Source organism: Lissotriton helveticus, chromosome 2_1, assembly GCF_964261635.1.
Source record: "Lissotriton helveticus chromosome 2_1, aLisHel1.1, whole genome shotgun sequence".
Lineage (NCBI taxonomy): Eukaryota > Metazoa > Chordata > Amphibia > Caudata > Salamandridae > Lissotriton > Lissotriton helveticus.
Window position 1 is genome coordinate 360,972,203 of NC_136059.1, and position 18,867 is coordinate 360,991,069.

Sequence of the window (18,867 nt, forward strand, 5' to 3'; positions counted from 1 at the left end):
CCTTCCCAGCTGCCCTGGAAATCCCAGAAAGCCATGGGACGCGCCGCGTCAGACGCCGGAGTTGTGGCGGGCTGACGGGCGAGGATACTATTGTCAAGTTCTAAATATTAAGGTTAGTGCCGTTGTGGGATTTTGTATTAAGCATCGGACATCGTTTGGATTTGAGGTTTGTAAAAACCAGCAGCCGGTTTCATGAGAAATTTCATCTTGTTTACAGCATTGTTCCGAACCGGAACACAAAGGAAGACGGTCCGTGAGGATTGATTGATTACCTTTTGGATACCTAGGGAATAAGGTATGCCCATCGGCTTTTCACACGAGTGGTTGCGAGCGAAAGGAGCATTAGCAGGTGCTGATAGTATTTGTTCTTTACTTGATTGCTAGGTTAAACGGGCTTCATATCGGCGATCTTGCAATCAAATATCCAAGTATTATTGGGAAGAGCTCTTGGAGATATCTCTGTGTAAGCTTCGGCTCCGACAAACCATATGTACACATCTATTTTTGACAGTATAAGATGGACGTTTTTGTAAGCCTGTTCTGTTGTCAATTTGGATTCCTTCTATACACTCCCTCTCGCTTTTTTCATTCCTGGCTTAGCAGATTTGGTCTGCCTCATGACTAAGGTAGGCTGCTCGCACAATGGTTGGTGTTTGTTGTCCGGCAGAAATATAGATGATGTTCAGCTGAATAAGAGTATGTGTTTCTCTATTTTAGATTCTGTGGTCCTGATGAGAACCCTGCTACCTGCTGGGTTCGAAATGTGTCGACCTTTTTGTTGTGTTATGTCAAACAAACGTGTTGTGAATTAGTTCTTCCACTGGTGGACTGTAAATAATTTTTGTAACATGTGATATTTGTAGTTGGATTTGGCTGTGCGCCATTGTGAGATTGAGGTCCAATCGTTTGGTTGTTTGGCTTTGCTGTATAGTGGTCCTCCCTGAGGTGTGGCCTTTTCCAAGTTAAGTAGTCAGGTTGGGCCCGGCCCGGGTGGGTGTGTGGTGTGAGGGTTGAATGGTATCAGTGTTGTGAAAGATTGGGGGAATGACTGAAGGGAAGCATTGAGTGGTTGTGGTGTCTCTATGGTGAAGTGTTTTCACTAAGTATGTCTTTCAAATTTTTTCTGTAAATAAGATAATGTATGTGTATAGAGTTTTTTGATAAGCAATTTAAAAAAAAAAAGCTTTTTGCCAAATAAAATGAAAAATGCCACTTTGATCAGTGTGGACCTGTTGGTTTAGTTTCATGGGTCTAGATATGAAGTAATTTAGTAAATGGTACTCAATACTGGCATTTTGTTCTGTTTTGTTGGAACATAAGTCAAGGCACAGAGGGACCAAGGCACATAACCTCCAAGCGAAATGGTGTATTCTCATGGCCCCAACAGGAGCCGGCAATACGTGGGAAGGCGCAAGGCCGTTTACAGCACCCCACTCATACAATCCACCAGGGGTGTGAGCTGAAGGGTCCACAGAGCAGAGGCATATGCAGGCAGTATGATCCGGGGCTCTGGGGCCCATAAGCATTCTGTGGGTCTGCAGCTTAGTCAACGCCACCCCCCCACTAGTCTGGTAAGTCACAGGGAGCATGCAAACAAAGCCTGTAGTTCAGGCCGCCCCCAATGCCTAGATGATGCGGATTACACCATACGTTATCAGCTCTTCGCCAGGCCAGTCAGAAGCAATGCAGGGAATCCTAGACTGAAGTTAAATATCCTAGACTTTAGTTAAATAGATCCACAACATTTTGGAATACATGGATTAAAGCTGTTCTTTTTTACTTGAAAGATATATACCGTGACAATACTTTTTTATCTTTTCAGGAACTACAAAAATTGTTCAAACTAAAATCTACAAATAGTTATAAATATGATCTGTTGTGTAATTCAATACTAGACTCTTTCCATAATAATATTCCCCAGAATGCGGCATGTGATTTGGCTGTATATATACAAACCCTGGCCTCCTCTTCCCATGCTGTAAGTCTCTTTCATAAAAAAAATTGAATGGAAGTACAAATTATAATATTAGTTTCCTGACTTCTTTTTGGAATAAAGAATTAGATATTGTATTATCCTTAGATATTTGGCGGAAAATCTGGCTGAATAACGTCTCAGGATGGTTGCCCGTTTCTATATATCAAACAAATACATTTATTTTATTCAATTGCTTATGGACTCCTTTTAGGTTATTTAAAGCAAAATTATTGAATTCTTGTATATGGTAGAAATGCTCTCAACAAGAAGGACTGTTAAAACATATGCTCTTTGATTGTCCAAACATTAGTAAGTTTTGGAATGATGTTTGAACTATAGTAACAAAAATATTGAATATTACTAATATATTGTCACTCAACCTTTACCTAGAACTGCTTGCCGAAGTACGACACACCGCAAGCATCTCGTACCACGTGTACACTGACAACACCCAGATTTACATCAAGATCTCCTCTATCGAGGAGATTCTCTCCATGAATGAAGCCTTGAAACTGACCGTCCAATGGCTCTCATCCAACCAACTCAAACTCAACACAAAGAAGACAGAATTTCTTCTAATATCCCAACCCAAAACCAACCTTGAGCTTCAGATATGGATCAAGGCTATCACAGCCTTAAACTTCCCTCCAGCCATTGTGGACTCGGCCAAATCCCTTGGAATAACCCTGGGCGGCAACTTGAACATGTGGGACCACATCAACTCGATGGCTAAATCAGCCAGATTCCACCTGAGCTATCTAAGGAAGTCTTTGTATACTCCTGCCGATTCCTGTAAAGCGCTCCGATACCCTAACGGGTCAAGTTTGCGCTCTATAAAACTCAAAAATAAAATAAATACTATAATTATTTGTAAATCAGTCATTGTTACAACAAAATTGAAATATCTTGAAGGAAAGCTTTTTGATTTTTTAATTTCAGCTGCGTTGAAATCTATTACTGCTAACTGGAAAAATGCTTCATTACTGTCAGTACATACGTGGTGGGCATGGATAGTGTTTTCCAGAAGAGGAGCTAATTTATCCCATACAGGTGTTATTTACAACACTTCTAATTATCATTTATTTTGGAAACCAATTGATAATTATATAGCTTTACAGCCATGACTATATCTATTCTGCTGAGTAAATGAATAATTGTTTGACTATTTTATAAGTCATATTAATTTGTAATATGTTGTTCTATTAAAGGATTTATCCATTTTCTTTTACTCTTTTCTGTTCCCTTTTTATTACTTTTGTCTTTTTTTCTTTTCCTACAGTATATAATTATATTTATGGGACTTAATATTGTTTAGCCAATATTAAAATGTTAAATAACTGTTTGACAGTTCACTAGTTAGCAAATTATAATATATGTGTACCTTTTTGCAATTCTCTTTTTTGTATGGTCTTGTTTATATATCATCAAAATCAATAACATATTTGAACACGAGAAGCGATGCTGGGAATCTGGGTCCCTCTGTCACGCTGCGGCCTGGTCTATACTCAAGCGCTAGACCTTGTGTATCTGCCAGTGGGATCAGGGGGAAGAGGTGGTGCAGATGCTTCAGTTCAGGCACTCTCCCCCTAAGCCAGTCCCTGGCTAGCCGAAATCACCTGGGTGTGCTCACACCCGTAAACAGGGCTGATGTCAAAAGGTAGACAGGGCTGATGTCAAAAGATAGACAGTCCTGCTGTCGATCCGTGGCCCGTTCTCCCTCCCGGTGTCAGGCCCAACAGCTCCGGTCACTTGCCAGCAGAGCCGCAGGATCTCATCAGGGTGGGGGCAGAGGTTATCGGCGCTGTGTCACCACACTCCTAGTACCGTCAAATGATTCACTTGCGCTGGGGCCGCTAAGTGGGCTGCATTGGTGTGAAGGCACTCGCCACCCGCACCACAAGATGGCAGCTCTATAGCTTTCGGGCTTGCTGCAGGATAAGTGGTTCACCGGCGGAGCTCTCGCCGCTGGGAAGGGGCAGGTACCCTCCGGCTAGCTAGTTCCTGCTCTCCGACATGTAGGGCCTGACTGGCTCATTTGCGTAGCCGCCGACAGTTCTGGCATTCTGCAAGCTTTTTGAAACAAGGTGGCAGGCAAGTGTTTCAGGATAGGTCACTGTTAAGGGCTCGGGTCGCTGTAGCAGAGTCCGCGTTTCCGGGCACAATGTCCTCTCCCCACAAACAGGATGAGGAGAACAAGTGCTCTGCAAGGGTTTGCGCCACTTAAGTGCGGTCCCAGTAAACCGGAAGGCTGACGGGAGATCAGAGCTCAGACAGAACATGTCCTGCTCCATGCTCCGCTATGCCACACCCCCTAAAGGCTTCTTTTGACTGTGGTTATCAGATATATCAGAAGGATAGTGTGGAGGTGGTACCCTATTCTTTCAACTCATAATGAATGGGAACAGATTTTTCTTATTGTAAGATTTCATAGCAACGATGATACGCAAGACAAATTTTAGCTTCACATGGGGTCAGATAACCATAGATTCTTCATGTGCTAGATCCAATGCAATCTGGAAATAGCGTACATATATGGCAAATGCAAAAAACCATGGCAATAAACAAACTGCTGATCCCCGTGAAACCTTAGCACATTTCCATGAACTATTAACAAGGTTGTGTTTTAATCAAATTCACATTATGAACAAATGAATTTGCCATTTGCTCTTATCCTCCAACAATACTCAAGTCTTCATTTTCCTATATAGCTACTGTTTATGCTTTGATCATTAATTAAATATAGCATAACAAAACTATTAGATTTAGCACCATTGAGGTCTCTCAGTAGTGGTAGCTGTACTTCATTGATAATCCATAAGAGACTATTACTTCAATAATAATAGTAGATCACCTGATGAAGCTTGAAGAATCGCTCAATTTCCTCTCCATCACCGCCTCCATTACTGACAAGCAAATGTCGCAGCTGATCCACAGGTCTGAGCTTATGAAAAATGTTGCTACCCTAGGAAGACAAATAGATAGATTTAATTTAGCACCATTAATAAAAATCATTGTCGTAAATGGATTAAAACGTTATCAAACTTTTACCTACATACAGATCATAACATATAAAAAAGCTCTACACTACTCAGTGGGAATCCACAACGAAACAGCTGGTCAGATCCTCAAGTAATGGGAATAAAGCCCATTTTCTTACAGAGGTCTACCTTTTCTGCATTAAATCGTAGCCGATCACTATGATGTGGTAGGCAAGTCAGAATGAAGCAGTCAGCAGGGGGAGAAAATAAGGAATACACTCGAAAAGACTGAAAGCAGTATAAAGCATTAAAAAAGAATTAAGAAACAAGATATAAAACACTGAAAGGTTAAAGGTTACACTTCTGCAAGCCGATTAAATACAGAGTTTGCAAATATAAAATTGAGGCCCAATCCACCAGTTAACTGACCGAAAGAGGTCACTCAGGTACCAAAGATCAAGGTTTTGAAAGCAATACCACAATAATTTAGATCCTAACGGAATTATTCATGAAGTTGCAATTTATCACAAAGACCCATAATACTTATTACAGTCATCAAAATTTCAAGAATCTTGACGCCAGTTGCATGGATCCTCCCTTTAGGAAGGCTTCCTACGCCTCGTGACTGTAACATTAGCTAAGGATTTTAAACATAAGGTTTAACCAAATATTCTGTCCTGTGAAAGCATTTCACAGATTCACACGTTGCGGATTAGTGATTCTTTAGGATAATCACATGAGCAGCTTGCAGGATCTCCATATCACTTCAGTCTACCACAGGCTTCTCCAACGAGTTGCTTGTGAGCTACTGGTAGCTCTCCTACTACTATTAATTAGCTCTCCTATGTACAGCCCTGCTTTCTTAGTTAGAAGCTTATGCTTGGTTGAATTAATCGATGAATAACAAAATTAAAACTGTATTTAGAACGAAAATTTGTGTATTTTCAGCTTTTAAAAGCTGATGTTTGGAGAAAAATGGTGGAATTTTCAAAACGTATTTAAATCTGATATTTAAGTGATAAATCATGAGCTGATGAGAGACTGATACCTATTACCTTGATGCACAGGGCTCTGCAGCTGTGGTTATGTATGCTGCCCCAAATGGATATTGTTTAAGAACTACTTGGACAAGTAAGCAGCTAATGGATTTAAATGCGATGAGCTATGCCAATCCCATTTGCCCTTACTTCAGCTTGGTAAACTGGGATCAGGCTTACCAATGCAAGTCCTGTTACTATGAGTTTGGGGGGTTGGAGGTGATGCAGAGTGCAGTGGCAGTTGGTGCAAAGTCATCAGTTATTGGTACTGGTACTGGTGATGATACGCCCCTTATTAGAGCCTGCTTGGTAAACTGCAGATTGCTCCCCAAACATATGGAGGACATGTGGCTCTCCCTTGAGTCCAATCTCTGGGACCTTATGTTTCTAACAGACACCTGGCTAAAAGAAACATCTAACCCTGATAGTTTGCTTGCGCTCCCTGCAAGTTTTGAGATCTCCATGGTCAATCGTACGGATAATAGGCAGGGAGGAAGCCTAACTATTATCTTGAAAGACATGTGGGAGATTTCATGTAAAAAAAAATTGAGAACATAGGGTTAATTGAGGCCATGTCTTTTCCCAATAAAATCTTATCAGGGCATACTCTTGCATGCATTTTGGTCCATCGATTTCCGGACTCAGCATCTAGCCACCGTTCAAAATTGGGTGACATTATAGCCGATCTCTCTTTGGGACATGCAAATCTTACGGTTCTTGGCGATTTCAATGTCCATATGGACGACGCAGATTGTACTCTGGCACTCCAAGTGGCTGACATGTTGGTGGGACTAAATTTGACTCCGCTTGTTACGGACCCCACACACCGAGCAGGTCACAAGTTGGATCTTATTTTTTCAAATGATCCCACACTTAAGGTTGAGGCTTCCCTGCCATTAACTTGGTCAGACCATTGGTTGGTTCCTTTCAGCTGTCGAGAAGTGGTGGGAAAGATAGTTCTAGGCCAGAGTTTGTGAAGAAGAGAAACTGAAAGAGGGTTTCCCCCCCGAGTCCATAGGTTCTTCCCTTCAGAATACCCCATTCATGCCGACAGGGGATCCCAGCGTGGATGCAAACCCCTTTAATGAGTGGATTACCACCTCCCTTGATATCATTGCTCCTATGAAAACTGTAAAACTCGCTAGAAAAAAGCCTTCCACTCCCTGGTTCTCTTCAGAACTTCGCATAGAGAAAAGCGCTTTTAAAAAGTTGACACATATCTGGTGAAAAACGTATAACCTGGTTGCGAAGAGTATTTATAAAACAGCGCTAAAATAATGTCATGCCCTCAAACGTCGGGCTATCAGGAATTACTTAGCCAACCAAATTAAAGAGTCTGACAACTCCTCAAAGGAAGGTTTTAAGATTGTGCAAGATTTTATGAAACCGCAAGCTACAAGGAGTATTATTACTCCATTAGCTGAACTATGCAGAGATCTGTTGAACTTTTTCCAGGAGAAGGTTCAATCTATATACTCTTCCTTCTGTGTGTCAGAGGCTTATACTACCACGTTTTTGGCTCCTGACTCTTCCTGCTCCTGGTCTGAATTTCAGCCTTTCTGTCAGAAATTGTTGCTTTCAGACCAAGTGAGAATTAGATCAGGTTTGCCTATTGATCCTTGTCCAGCTAGATTTTTCAATCTGCTGGCTCCTTTTTTCAATTCCCCACTTAAATGTTATCTGGAATGCATCTCTGATGTCAGTTAGCTATCCTTCTGTATGGAAAAAAGCATTCGTTTTGCCTATCCTTAAAAAGGAAAACGCAGATCCTGGCATACTTAAGAACTTCAGACCCATCTCGCTCCTGCACAAATTCTGGAGAAGGAAGTTCAGAGGCCGCTTTCTGGCTTCCAGGAGACCAATAACCTTTATGACTCCCAGTCGGGCTTTAGGACGGGCTAAAGTACTGAGACTGCTCTGCTGGAAGTGGCGGAACCCATCTGAGAATCCCTTGATCATGGTAGCCGTGCCATGCTTGTGCTGTTGGACTTGTCCACAGCCTTTGACAATCAATCAATCAGGTGTTGGTTAAGCACGACTGCTCACCCGTAAGGGTCTCAAGGCGCTGGGAGGTCGCAGGTTCCAGTCCATCAAGGAGGTGGTCTGTCGAAGAGCCAGGTATTGAGGTTTCTTGCTAAGATGGGGACCGATGTTTTCTGTCTGAGGTGGAGCGGATGGTCGTTCCAGGCTCTGGCCCCGTGGAAGTTGGAGCTGCGGCCTTCCGATCTGGTCTTTCTGGTGCGGGGGACCACGGCATAGGAGAGTTGGGCTGATTGTAGGGTCCTTTGGGGTGCGTGGAATTTGAGTCGGCTGTTCAGGTATGCTGGTCTAGTGTTGTGGAGGACCTTGTGAGCGTGAGTTAGCATCTTGAAGGTGACTCTAGCTTCGATGGGGAGCCAGTGGAGTGTGCGCAGGTGCTGGGAGATGTGGCAGTGTCTGGACAGGTTGAGGACCAGTCTTGCGGGGGCGTTTTGGATGTTCTGTAGCTTGCGGGCATAGAGTGCGGTGCCATAGTCGAGCCTGTAGGTAACCAGGGCGTGAGTGACTATCTTTCTGTGTTCGAGGGGGATTCATTTGAAGGTCTTACGTAGGAGGCGGAGGGTGTGGAAGCAGGAGGACGAGACGGAGTTGATGTGGCGGTCGTTTTTGAGCTCTGAGTCCAGGGTGATTCCTAGGTTGTGTGAGTGGTCTGTGGGGGTGGGCGGGCTTCTGAGGGCAGGAGGCCACCAGGTGTTGTTCCAGGCGTCTGGGTTTGGGTCCATGATTAGTACTTTCGTTTTGTTTGTGTTTAGTTGTAGGCAGCTGTTTTTCATCCATTTGGCGACTGCTTCCATGCCTTCTCGAAAGTTGTATCTGGAGGTGTTGGGTTCGTTGGATAGGGAGAGGATAAGTTGGGTGTCGTGTGCATATGACACAATGTTGAGTCCATAGGTTCTGACTATGGGGGCGAGCGGAGCCATGTAAACGTTAAAGAGTATAGGGCTGAGCGAGGACCCCTGGGGGGCTGAGCGAGGACCCCTGGGGGACTCCGCAGGTGGTAGCTGTAGGGTCCGAGAGGAAAGGGGGGAGTCTGACCCGCTGCATTCTGCTGGAGATGAAGAAGCGGATCCAGTCGAGGGTCTTGTCTTGGATCCCTGCGTCGTGGAGTCTGCGTATTAGGGTGAGGTGAGAGACTGTGTCGAATGGCGCTGAGCGGTCGAGGAGAATGAGGGCTGCTGTTTCTCCCTTGTCCAGTAAGGTACGGATGAGATCTGTAGCGGCGAGGAGGGTAGTTAACGTACTGTGTTTTTTTCTGAAGCCAGATTGGAGGAGTCGAGGATGTTGTGCTCTTCGATAAATGTGGTGTCTTGACTGTTGATGACTTTTGCTGGGAACAGGAGCAGGGAGATGGGGCTGTAGTTTTTGACACGGTCTCTCATTCGATTCTTTCAGACCGACTGGCACAGCTGGGTATCTCGGGGACCATCTTCAACTGGTTCCATTCATTTCTGGATGCGCGGTCTCAGCAGGTCTTTCCGCACCCTCATGTCTCCTCTTCCTGCTCCATGGTATGTGGAGTACCTCAGGGCTGGTCATTAAGACCCACCCTGTTTAATGTTTATCTTGCTCCCCTGGCTTCTGCAGTAAAACACTAAGGAGTGAGAATATCATACGCTGATGACACGCAGCTTGTGTTCTCATACAAAGACACTGTAAATGCGGCGTTTCACAGCTTCAGGCATTGCCTTACCAAGATTGCCTCCTGGATGACGGACAATTGCCTGAAATTAAATGCTGACAAAACGGAAGTGATGTTCTTTAATCAACCTTCACCCCCACGGGCAGATCTCTGATGGCCGACGCAGCTGAACCCCCCTCCCATTCCAGTCACCGCAGTCAGAAATTTCGATTGGTCAAGTTTCCAGAGCTTACTTTTGGAAACTTAAAACCTTGCAAAGATTCCTCCACCTGCAGCCGATGGACTGTCAGGCTAAAATAGTCCATGCCCTTATTACATCTCCTTGTCATGTTGAAACCATAAGAAAATATAATGATACTTGTATTATAGTGATTTACGCTTTGAAATTAGATTCTATGGTTTCCTTTTGAAAAATTGTATATAAATTGTACAAATAAAGTTTTTTGATATTAGAGTGTTAGGAGTATGAATGCGTGTTGAGTATGTTTGACAAAGATCTTTAGTGATAGTGTGTATGAATGAGACGAAGGGGAGGTGGAACAATAATGATTAAATGTTTGTTTATGTGATGTTTTTGAAATGTTTTGTTGGAATATTTAAAATGTACAAAAAGTAAATGAAAAAATGAAAACTTGAAATAAAATGAAAATCTAAAAGATTGATTCAAAAAATCAGATACTTCTCACATAGTGTTCTATTCGTGTGTGAGTAAGACAAACAATTGATTGACTGATATTAGCAGCATTGGCAACTTTTTTGTAGTAGATACAAGGCAGGGTTTGGCCTTGCTGCTTGGGAGCCCATACCCAGTGGTGTTTAGTTCTTATTACATCTCAGCTGGACTATGCTAACAGCTTGTACCTGGGGTCTCCCTGCCTATCTTACCCAAACATTGCAGAAAGTCCAGAACGCTACAGCGTGGTTCATCAAAAAAGTGTCTCACCAACATTACATTTCTCCTCATTTGCGTAACCTTCACTGGCTCCCAGTGAAAAGGAGAATCGAATTTAAGGCATTGTCTCTTGCCTATAGAGCCTCAAGGGATAAAGGTCCAGGATACCTGAAACAGAGACTTCAGAAATATCACCAGAACAGGACCTATCAATACAACTCTCAGATGCTTCTCCACACACCTCGCTTTGTCAAAGCCAGGATTGGTGGGCGAGCATTTGCAGTAAGAACAGCCGCTCTTTGGAATTCTATGCCCAGTCACCTGTGTAAAGCTTTCAGGAAGGCATTAAAAACATGGCCATTTGATTTGCCCAAGCTAGTTCCTTTTACCCCATCTGACCACGCTGCTACTCTTAGTGCCGGGACACCGCCGTTGGTGGTAGCCGAGCGCTTTATAAATGTTTATGGTATAGTATGGAATTACCCACGTAAAGGCATTTCAAATTAACTAAGCCTTTTTACATTACTGCTTGCAACCCTCCTGTTTCACTGATCTGATCACTGGGGGTAATCCTACATACAATGGCCACTAACGTAATCTTGTCTTCTGTTGCCCCAATTACAACCCTAATACTAACAGCTAAGGATGATTTTCAATGAAAAAAGTAGCTCTCATTACTGAAAAGGTTGGAGACCTCTGGTCTACCATATCTATAGCCTTTTAACGGGATCAGGCCAAATGTAAGAATTACTTACCTTCGGTAATGATGGATCTGGTAGAGAAGATTCTAGCCGCAGATTCCTTCATGTAGAATTATCCCCAGGCGTGAGACTGGACCCGGCGTGCTGGGGGGGACGGCACCACGTGACTCCGCCTGACTTCCTCCGCGTCCGTGACGTCAGAAAGTACACAAGTCCCAACCCGGCGCACCTACGTCAGTTTTCTTCTGAGAATTTTTCCACGCCACAACGCGGAGCCATCATCAGCAAAAACTGTGAGAATTCTGGAATAGTGTGCGAAAAAACCCACTAAACAGAAGGGAAAGAAACAATGGTGAGGAACAGAACCATCCAGAATAGAGCCCAGCACTGAGGCATCAAGACCTGGACTGAAATAACTGGGCACTGCTACTGGAAAGCAATCCTGCAAACAAATACAACAGCTCCCCAGGGCAGAAGCAGGTGAAAATACACATCAGACCAAAAACCAAGAAGGCTGCCGCCACAACCCGCAACCCTAAAGGGACACCAAGGTCAGAGAGTAGAGCAATGACCAGTCAAGCACATACAACACTAGTAGGAAGAAGGGGTCCCGAAAACCTAAGTCAAGACCAACTAAGGCACCTCGGCCCAAAGACTGCCACGGGCAGAAACGCCATCAACAAAAGAAGAAGAGGAAGAAAAAGAAGAAGAACGCGCGAACCCCACACTTGTGGCTAGAGTGAAAGGTCGCAGAAGTGCCCGTGAGGTCCTGAATGGAACAACAACCACCACAACAAGGGCGGGTTGTGAAGGAACCTGCAGCTAGAATCGTCTCTACCAGAGACATCATTACCGAAGGTAAGTAATTCGTACATCTGATACAGACTACTAGCCGTAGATTCCTTCACGTAGAATAGATACCCTAGCCATACCCAAGGGGAAGGAGAGTCTGCGAGAGGCCCTCCCAGCTCAGGCGAACCCAAGACCCCGACAGGGGTCAAAAACGCCGGGACAGGGAATAACCCAGTCCTCCCCAACAGGAGATGAACCACAGGGAGAGGGAAAAAAAACAGTCCCCTCCCCCCCCCCAAGCAGACTGGGCTGCACAGAACACCACTCCACTGGGAGTGTGTCTCCACGACACGCGGCGGACCCGCCGTCACCATGCAAGAGAAGGAAGGCCTGTTGGAAAGTGGGCTATTGGTAGGGGCAAATGTAGGTCTGCCACTGGCAATAAGGCCACTAACACCTGATAGGACTCAGCATAGGTCTTAGAAAATTATTCCTTTGCTCAACCCTTGGTAATGGGGCTGCGAGCAGACAGGCTTAACTTCAAAGACAGGTATGTAAAGCATTCAAAAACACCATTTCAGTAAATAATTAAGACACAATACAAAATAAAAACCCAACACCAATTTATAAAAATAGGTAATATTTTTATCTTTTAAATGACACCAAAACGAAAATAATCCACTGTAGGGAACCAGAAATATGAATTTTTAAAGATTAGTCACTTTCTAGTGCTTAGAAACCAACAGTGCCCCTTAAGTCATTTCGTTATCTGTCAGGGACGCACCTTTATAAATTGTTCTGAAGAATTTTCTCACCACTGTAGTGGGCCGCCTTCTTCAGCAAGCGGGGTCCAGTTAGAACACCTTCCTGGAGTTCTGCTTGTGGGTCCCAAAGTATCAAACACACAATCCAAGGTTCTGGAATCTCAAAGAGGGTCCTTGAAAGTGTGAGACTTCAATTCCGCAATCCACTTGAACAAAACCCTTAGAAATCCACTGGTACTCCAGGCTTTGAATTCTTTGTGGGGCTGTCCAGGTGAGCTCTGTTAACCTGTAGCTTGCAGGGAGTTCCACTCTTGAGTCTTTTGGCAGCAAGGTAATCCACAGGGCTGTTGTTTCAGATGGTGCAGTCTTCAGAGGTCAGGCCTTAGAGTTCCTTGCACAGCAAAATCTTCAGCAGGGCACTTCTTGCTTCATTCAGTTTCAAGCAGCAGATCTGGAGGGCTCTGCCCCTCTCAGATACCTATTCAAAATTCTCTGGGTCAAGCACCAGGTCACTGCTGACCAATGGGAGCAGGGCAACGCCTCATGGTTATGACCACATCCTGTAGAGTGTGGCATTAGTTTGTCCCAGAGTGCATCATTCTTCCAAATCCATAATGGCTGATTTTCCAGCAAGGAGGTAAGAGCTGGCTAAACACACCCCCTGGGATGGCTTATCTCCATGGACTCTCCCCCTACCATCTGCACATACCTTCCTTAAGCCTAGCCCTGACTCTGGGTCAAGACTGTCAGAGTGGACTGAAACCCAGGCCTCCCCTCAGCCTTTGAAGAGCATAGTTTACGACGCCACCTCCTGGCGTGGCATTCCTATAGACCAGTACACTGCCCTCCCAGCAGCCTGGCTAATCCACTTAACTCGGACCAATCTGGACAGACCACTGAAAGGCTGAATCCGGACTTACAAACAAGAAAGTCTTATAACTTCTTGTATGTACACTTTAGGAGAAATTCAACAATATAATATTGTTGGATTTACTACTACCATTCTGGGAAGTCATTGAATGGTCCGGCTAGTCCTCTACTATCAATATTTATTAATCAATCACTTCCTACCATGTTAACCTATGGGCCATGGGGTTTGCAATGGGGAATGAATATGCTACTTACCAGTATGCATCTGTTCTTGGCATGTAGGGCTGCTAACATTCACATCTTAGCATTAGATCGTCCTGGAAGAGTCTTCGAAGTATCCTGAGATGGGTGGCTCCTCCCCTGGACTACAGTGCGCATGGGCATCGGCTCCATCCCCAGATTGTTTTTCGCCATTGTGGCAGAAGATGGAGTGAAAAGTGCAAAGGATGTCCATGCTAATGAATAAATACAATAGTATATCTGCAGCTGCGACAGGCACCGGGGAGGAGGGCGGGCGATATGAATGTTAGCAGCCCTACATGCCAAGAACAGATGCATACTGGTAAGTAGCATATTCAGTTCGAGGCATGTGGGCTGCTAAATTCATATCTTAGCATAGAATACATAGCAGTCCCTCCATCAGCGGCGGTTGCCTGTGCCAGCTGCAGAAACCTGAAAAAGTGTTTTGAGAACAGCCTGTCCTACAGCAGCTTGCTGCTTGGAATGTACATCAACACAGTAGTGTTTTGTAAAGGTATGTGGTGTAACCCACGTGGCTGCTCTGCAAATATCCTCTAAAGGAATGTTCCCTAGGAAAGCCATGGATGCCCCCAATTTGCGTGTGGAGTGCGCCCTTGGGGGTATCGTTAAAGTGCGCTTGGCCTTTTGATAACAGATCTGGATGCACTTAACAATCCACCTGGCTATTCCTGCTTTGGAAATAGGGTTGCCTTTGTGTTGTGGTGCGAAGGCAACAAAGAGTTGTTTTGTCTTTCTAAAGGGTTGTGTCCTGTCTATGTAGTACATCAACGTCCTCCGTACATCTAAGGTATGGAGCATTCTTTCCGCCACCGTTTGTGGGTTTTAGAAGAATGCCGGCAAGTCAATAGTTTGGTTGAGATGAAACTGTGACACCACCTTCGGAAGGAATTTGGGGTTAGTGCGTAGCACTACTCTATTTGGATGAATCTGAATGAATGGCTCTTGGATTGTGAGCGCTTGTAGCTCACTAACACGCCTCAGTGACGTGATAGCTATTAGGAAAGCCACTTTCCACGTTAGGAACTGGAGTTCACACGAGTGCAGTGGCTCAAAAGGTGGTCCCATCAGTCTGGTGAGGACCACATTGAGGTTCCACACCGGAGCTGGTGGTGTTCTTGGGGGAATGACTCGTTTCAGGCCTTCAAGAAAGGCTTTAATGGCAGGCACTCTGAAGACAGAGAGGTGTTGCCTGTTTTGAAGGTAAGCCGCTATGGCGGATAGATGTATCCGAATGGAAGTGTACGCTAGATTGCACTTGTAAAGATGCAACAGGTAGCAAATGATGTCAGGGATAGATGCATCTAGCGGGTTGATGTCATTGGTAGTACAGTAAATGACAAAACGCTTCCATTTCGCAGCATAGCATGCTCTGGTAGTTGGCTTCCTTGCCTCCTTGATGATGTCCATGCATTCTGGAGGTAGGTTAAGGTATCCAAACTCTAGGACTTCAGGAGCCAGATCGCCAGGTTGAGCTGTTGCGGATCTGGATGCTGAATTTCTCCATGGTTCTGCGTTAAAAGACTGGGCGTGAGGCGCAGTCTTTGATGCGGCACCACTGAGAGTTCGAGGAACGTGGTGTACCATGCTTGGCGCGCCCACGTTGGAGCAACTAGGATGAGAGTCATCGCGTGCTGCCTTAGCTTTCTTGCGACCAGCGGTATCAGAGGGGCTGGCGGAAAAGCGTACGCAAATTTGCCTGACCAGTTCATCCATATCGCATTCCCCTGCGACTGTGGGTGAGGGAACCTGGCGGCAAAGTGTTGGCATTTTGCGTTTTCTTTTGTGGCAAACAGGTCTATCTCCGGATGACCCCACTGCTGGAAGTACGGGTGGAGGACAGATGGGTGTATCTCCCACTCGTGCATTTGATGGCTGTACCTGCTGAGCAGATCCGCCATCTGGTTGTCCTTCCCTGGGAGGTGTTCTGCCATGAGGAAAATGTTCCTCTGAATGGCCCACTTCCACATGCTCTGAGCCAGATGAGACAGCTGTGGCGAGTGGGTGCCTCCCTGCTTTTGAATGTAGTACATCGCGGTCATGTTGTCCGTCCGGACTAACACTACCTTGTTGCACAGATGTACAATGAAGGACTTTATTGCCATGAAGATTGCCATCAGTTCCAGATAGTTGATGTGCATCTTCTGTTGCTGCGTCGTCCATAGTCCCTGCACTGTGTAATCGAGCAGATGAGCTCCCCATCCCTGGAGAGATGCGTCCGTTGTCAGGGTAATCTGCGGCACAGGCTCTTGGAACAGTCGGCCCTTGCAAAGGTTGTGTGGAGTCCACCAATGCAGAGAGTCGTATGCCCGACTGGTAACCAACACTAGGTCTGTCAATTGCCCTTGAGCCTGTGTCCACTGATTCGCTAAGCACTCCTGGAGCGGGCGCATATGTAACCGTGCGTGCGGGACTATGAAGATGCAGGAGGCCATCATGCCTAACAACTGCATGAACACTCTCGCTGGAAGCGAGTGTTGTGGTCTGAACTTTTGGATCAGAGACTGCATGCTGTCTATCCTGACTTGGTTTGGCTGAGCCATGGCCGTCAGGGTGTTGATCGTCGCACCTAGGAACTGCCGGACATGTGCCGGCTGAAGATGCGACTTTGGGTAGTTCAGCGAGAAACCCAGATTGTGAAGAAGGTGAATTGTAGTCGACATGTCCGCGGCGCACTGTTGCTCCGACTTGGCTTGCACGAGCCAGTCGTCCAGGTAGGGGTAGACATGGATGTTCTGCCTCCTGAGGTGCGCTGCTACTGTCGCCAGACACTTGGTAAACACCCTTGGGGCTGTGGTGACTCCGAAGGGTAGTACCTTGAACTGGTAATGCTCGCCTTGAATAGTGAACCTGAGGTATTTCCTGTGGGACGGGTGTAGTGGAATGTGGAAATAAGCATCCTTGAGATCTAAGGTTGCTAAGAAGTCCCCTTGGTTTAGCAAGGGAAGAATCTGTTGGAGAGTGAGCATGTGGAAATGTTTTGATAGTATATACAGGTTGAGGGGACGTAGATCTAGAATGGGTCTGAGAGATCCGTCCTTCTTCGGAATAAGGAAGTACAGTGAATACACCCCTGTACCTTCCTCTCCCACCGGCACGAGCTCGATTGCGCCTTTTTGCATAATCACCACTACCTCCTGCTGCAATAAGAGCAAGTGCTCTGCGGACATAGGTCTTTGCCTTGGCGGGATGTTGGGTGGAGTGGATTTCAACTCTAGGCAATAACCATACTGGATTAGTTGTCGCACCCACCTGTCTGTGGTTATGTTTCTCCAGACGGGCAGGAACTGCTGCAGTCTCCCCCCGACAGGTGTTAAGTGGTCGGGGGGCAGTGACAGAGAGTCACTGTTTGCTTGGGGTAGAGGAGCGGGAGCTGTTGTTTCCTCTGCCGCGACCTGTGTTGCTGTTGTTTCTGTAACCTCCCTTGTTCTGTTTCGTGAACGAGGATTGTGCTCCTCCTTTTGAGAACTGGGATTGTTGAGCCATTTGTCCTCTGGTGACTCCACGTGCACCTGAGCGACGAAAATTGCTGCCACGAAACTGTTGTGACTGTAGGGCCCCCATGGACTTAGCAGTCTCTGTGTCCTTTTTAATTTTCTCTAGGGTGGTGTCAACATCTGGACCAAACAGACTATCAGGATTGACTGGCTGATTAAGAATTGTTGTCTGAATATCCTGTTTAAACCCTGAGATGCGTAGCCACGCCTGTCGTCTCAGCATAACGCTAGTGTTGATAGCTCTAGCAGCTGTGTCTGCTGCGTCGAGGGCACACTTGATGGCTGCGTTTGAGATTAGCTTCCCCTCCTCAATAAGCAGTTTAGTGCCTTCTTGGAACTGTGGAGGCAGGTGTTGTATAATCTGTTCTAGGGTGTCGTAGTGCGCCCTATCGTAACGCGCTAAGAGTGCCTGTGTATTGGCAATGCGCCAAAAGTTTGATGCCTGCGCAGCTACTCTTTTGCCCCCTGCCTCTAGCACTTTAGACTCCTTATCCGGGGGAGGAGCTTCACCCGTGGTTTGGGAGTTGGCACGTTTCCTGGCATTGGCGACCACAAGAGAGTCCAGTGGCAACTGTCCCCGAATGTATGCGGGGTCTGCAGGTGCAGGTCTGTACTTCTTTTCAATACGTGGATTGACCACTCTTGCTCTTGTAGGCTCCTTAAATATGTCCCCAGCATGCTTGAGGACTCCTTTAAGCATAGGCAGAGTCTTTACTGTCCTTTCAGAGACTGAAAATGTGTCGAAAAGGAAGTCTTCCTCAACCGGGTCGGCATGCATGTCCACATCATGATTGGCTGCTGCCCTTTCGAGTAGTGCATGAAAACCTGCTGAATCCTCAGTTGGGGATGCACGTGCATTAAAGAGCTGCGGGTCCTGCCCCACACTTTGGGTGCCTTGGTCACCAGTGTCATCATATGAATCCTGTTGCGCATCAGGTTCGTTGATAGGGAAATTGTATTGCTCGTCCTCATCATACCCCTCACCCGCAGAGTGTTCTGGTGAGGGAGTAGGGCTTCGTCTCGGAGGAGGCTGGATTAGTTCCATGAGGCCCGAAGCATCAAGGGGCACCCTCTTCTTTTTCAGTGGGATGACATATGAGTCCACTGACTCCGAAGTGATCTTCCTCTTATAGAGGGTCAGTTTCCCTGTATCAGCGTCGATGAAATGCTCTGAATCATCCTCAGATTTGAGTACCCGACGTGGAAGAGGGCCAGCCGGTGAAGAAATCACCTGTTTCAGCGCCGATTTGGTGGAAAAGGCTTTTGGCGCCTCCTTCGGCGGCAAAATAAAGAGAAGCTTTCCAGAAGGTTTTGCTGGATTGTCCTTTTGCGGCTGCGGCGATGGTATCGGAGCCGACGGAGCAGAGGCCTTCTCCCTGATTCGCTGTAGTGAGTCGGCGATGAGGGACGTCTCACTCACAGTT

General features: G+C 45.9%; 1 protein-coding gene across 2 annotated transcripts in view; it reads right to left on the reverse strand.

Moving 5' to 3' along the window:
• NUP155 (nucleoporin 155) overlaps positions 1–18,867 on the reverse strand; it is an 898,957-nt gene that overhangs the window by 657,482 nt on the left and 222,608 nt on the right. For both annotated transcript variants that reach the window (XM_078674974.1, XM_078674975.1), the window contains exon 14: positions 4,827–4,937. In XM_078674974.1, coding sequence (XP_078531100.1) covers positions 4,827–4,937 — 111 coding nt within the window. The remainder of the gene's footprint in view (positions 1–4,826; positions 4,938–18,867) is intronic.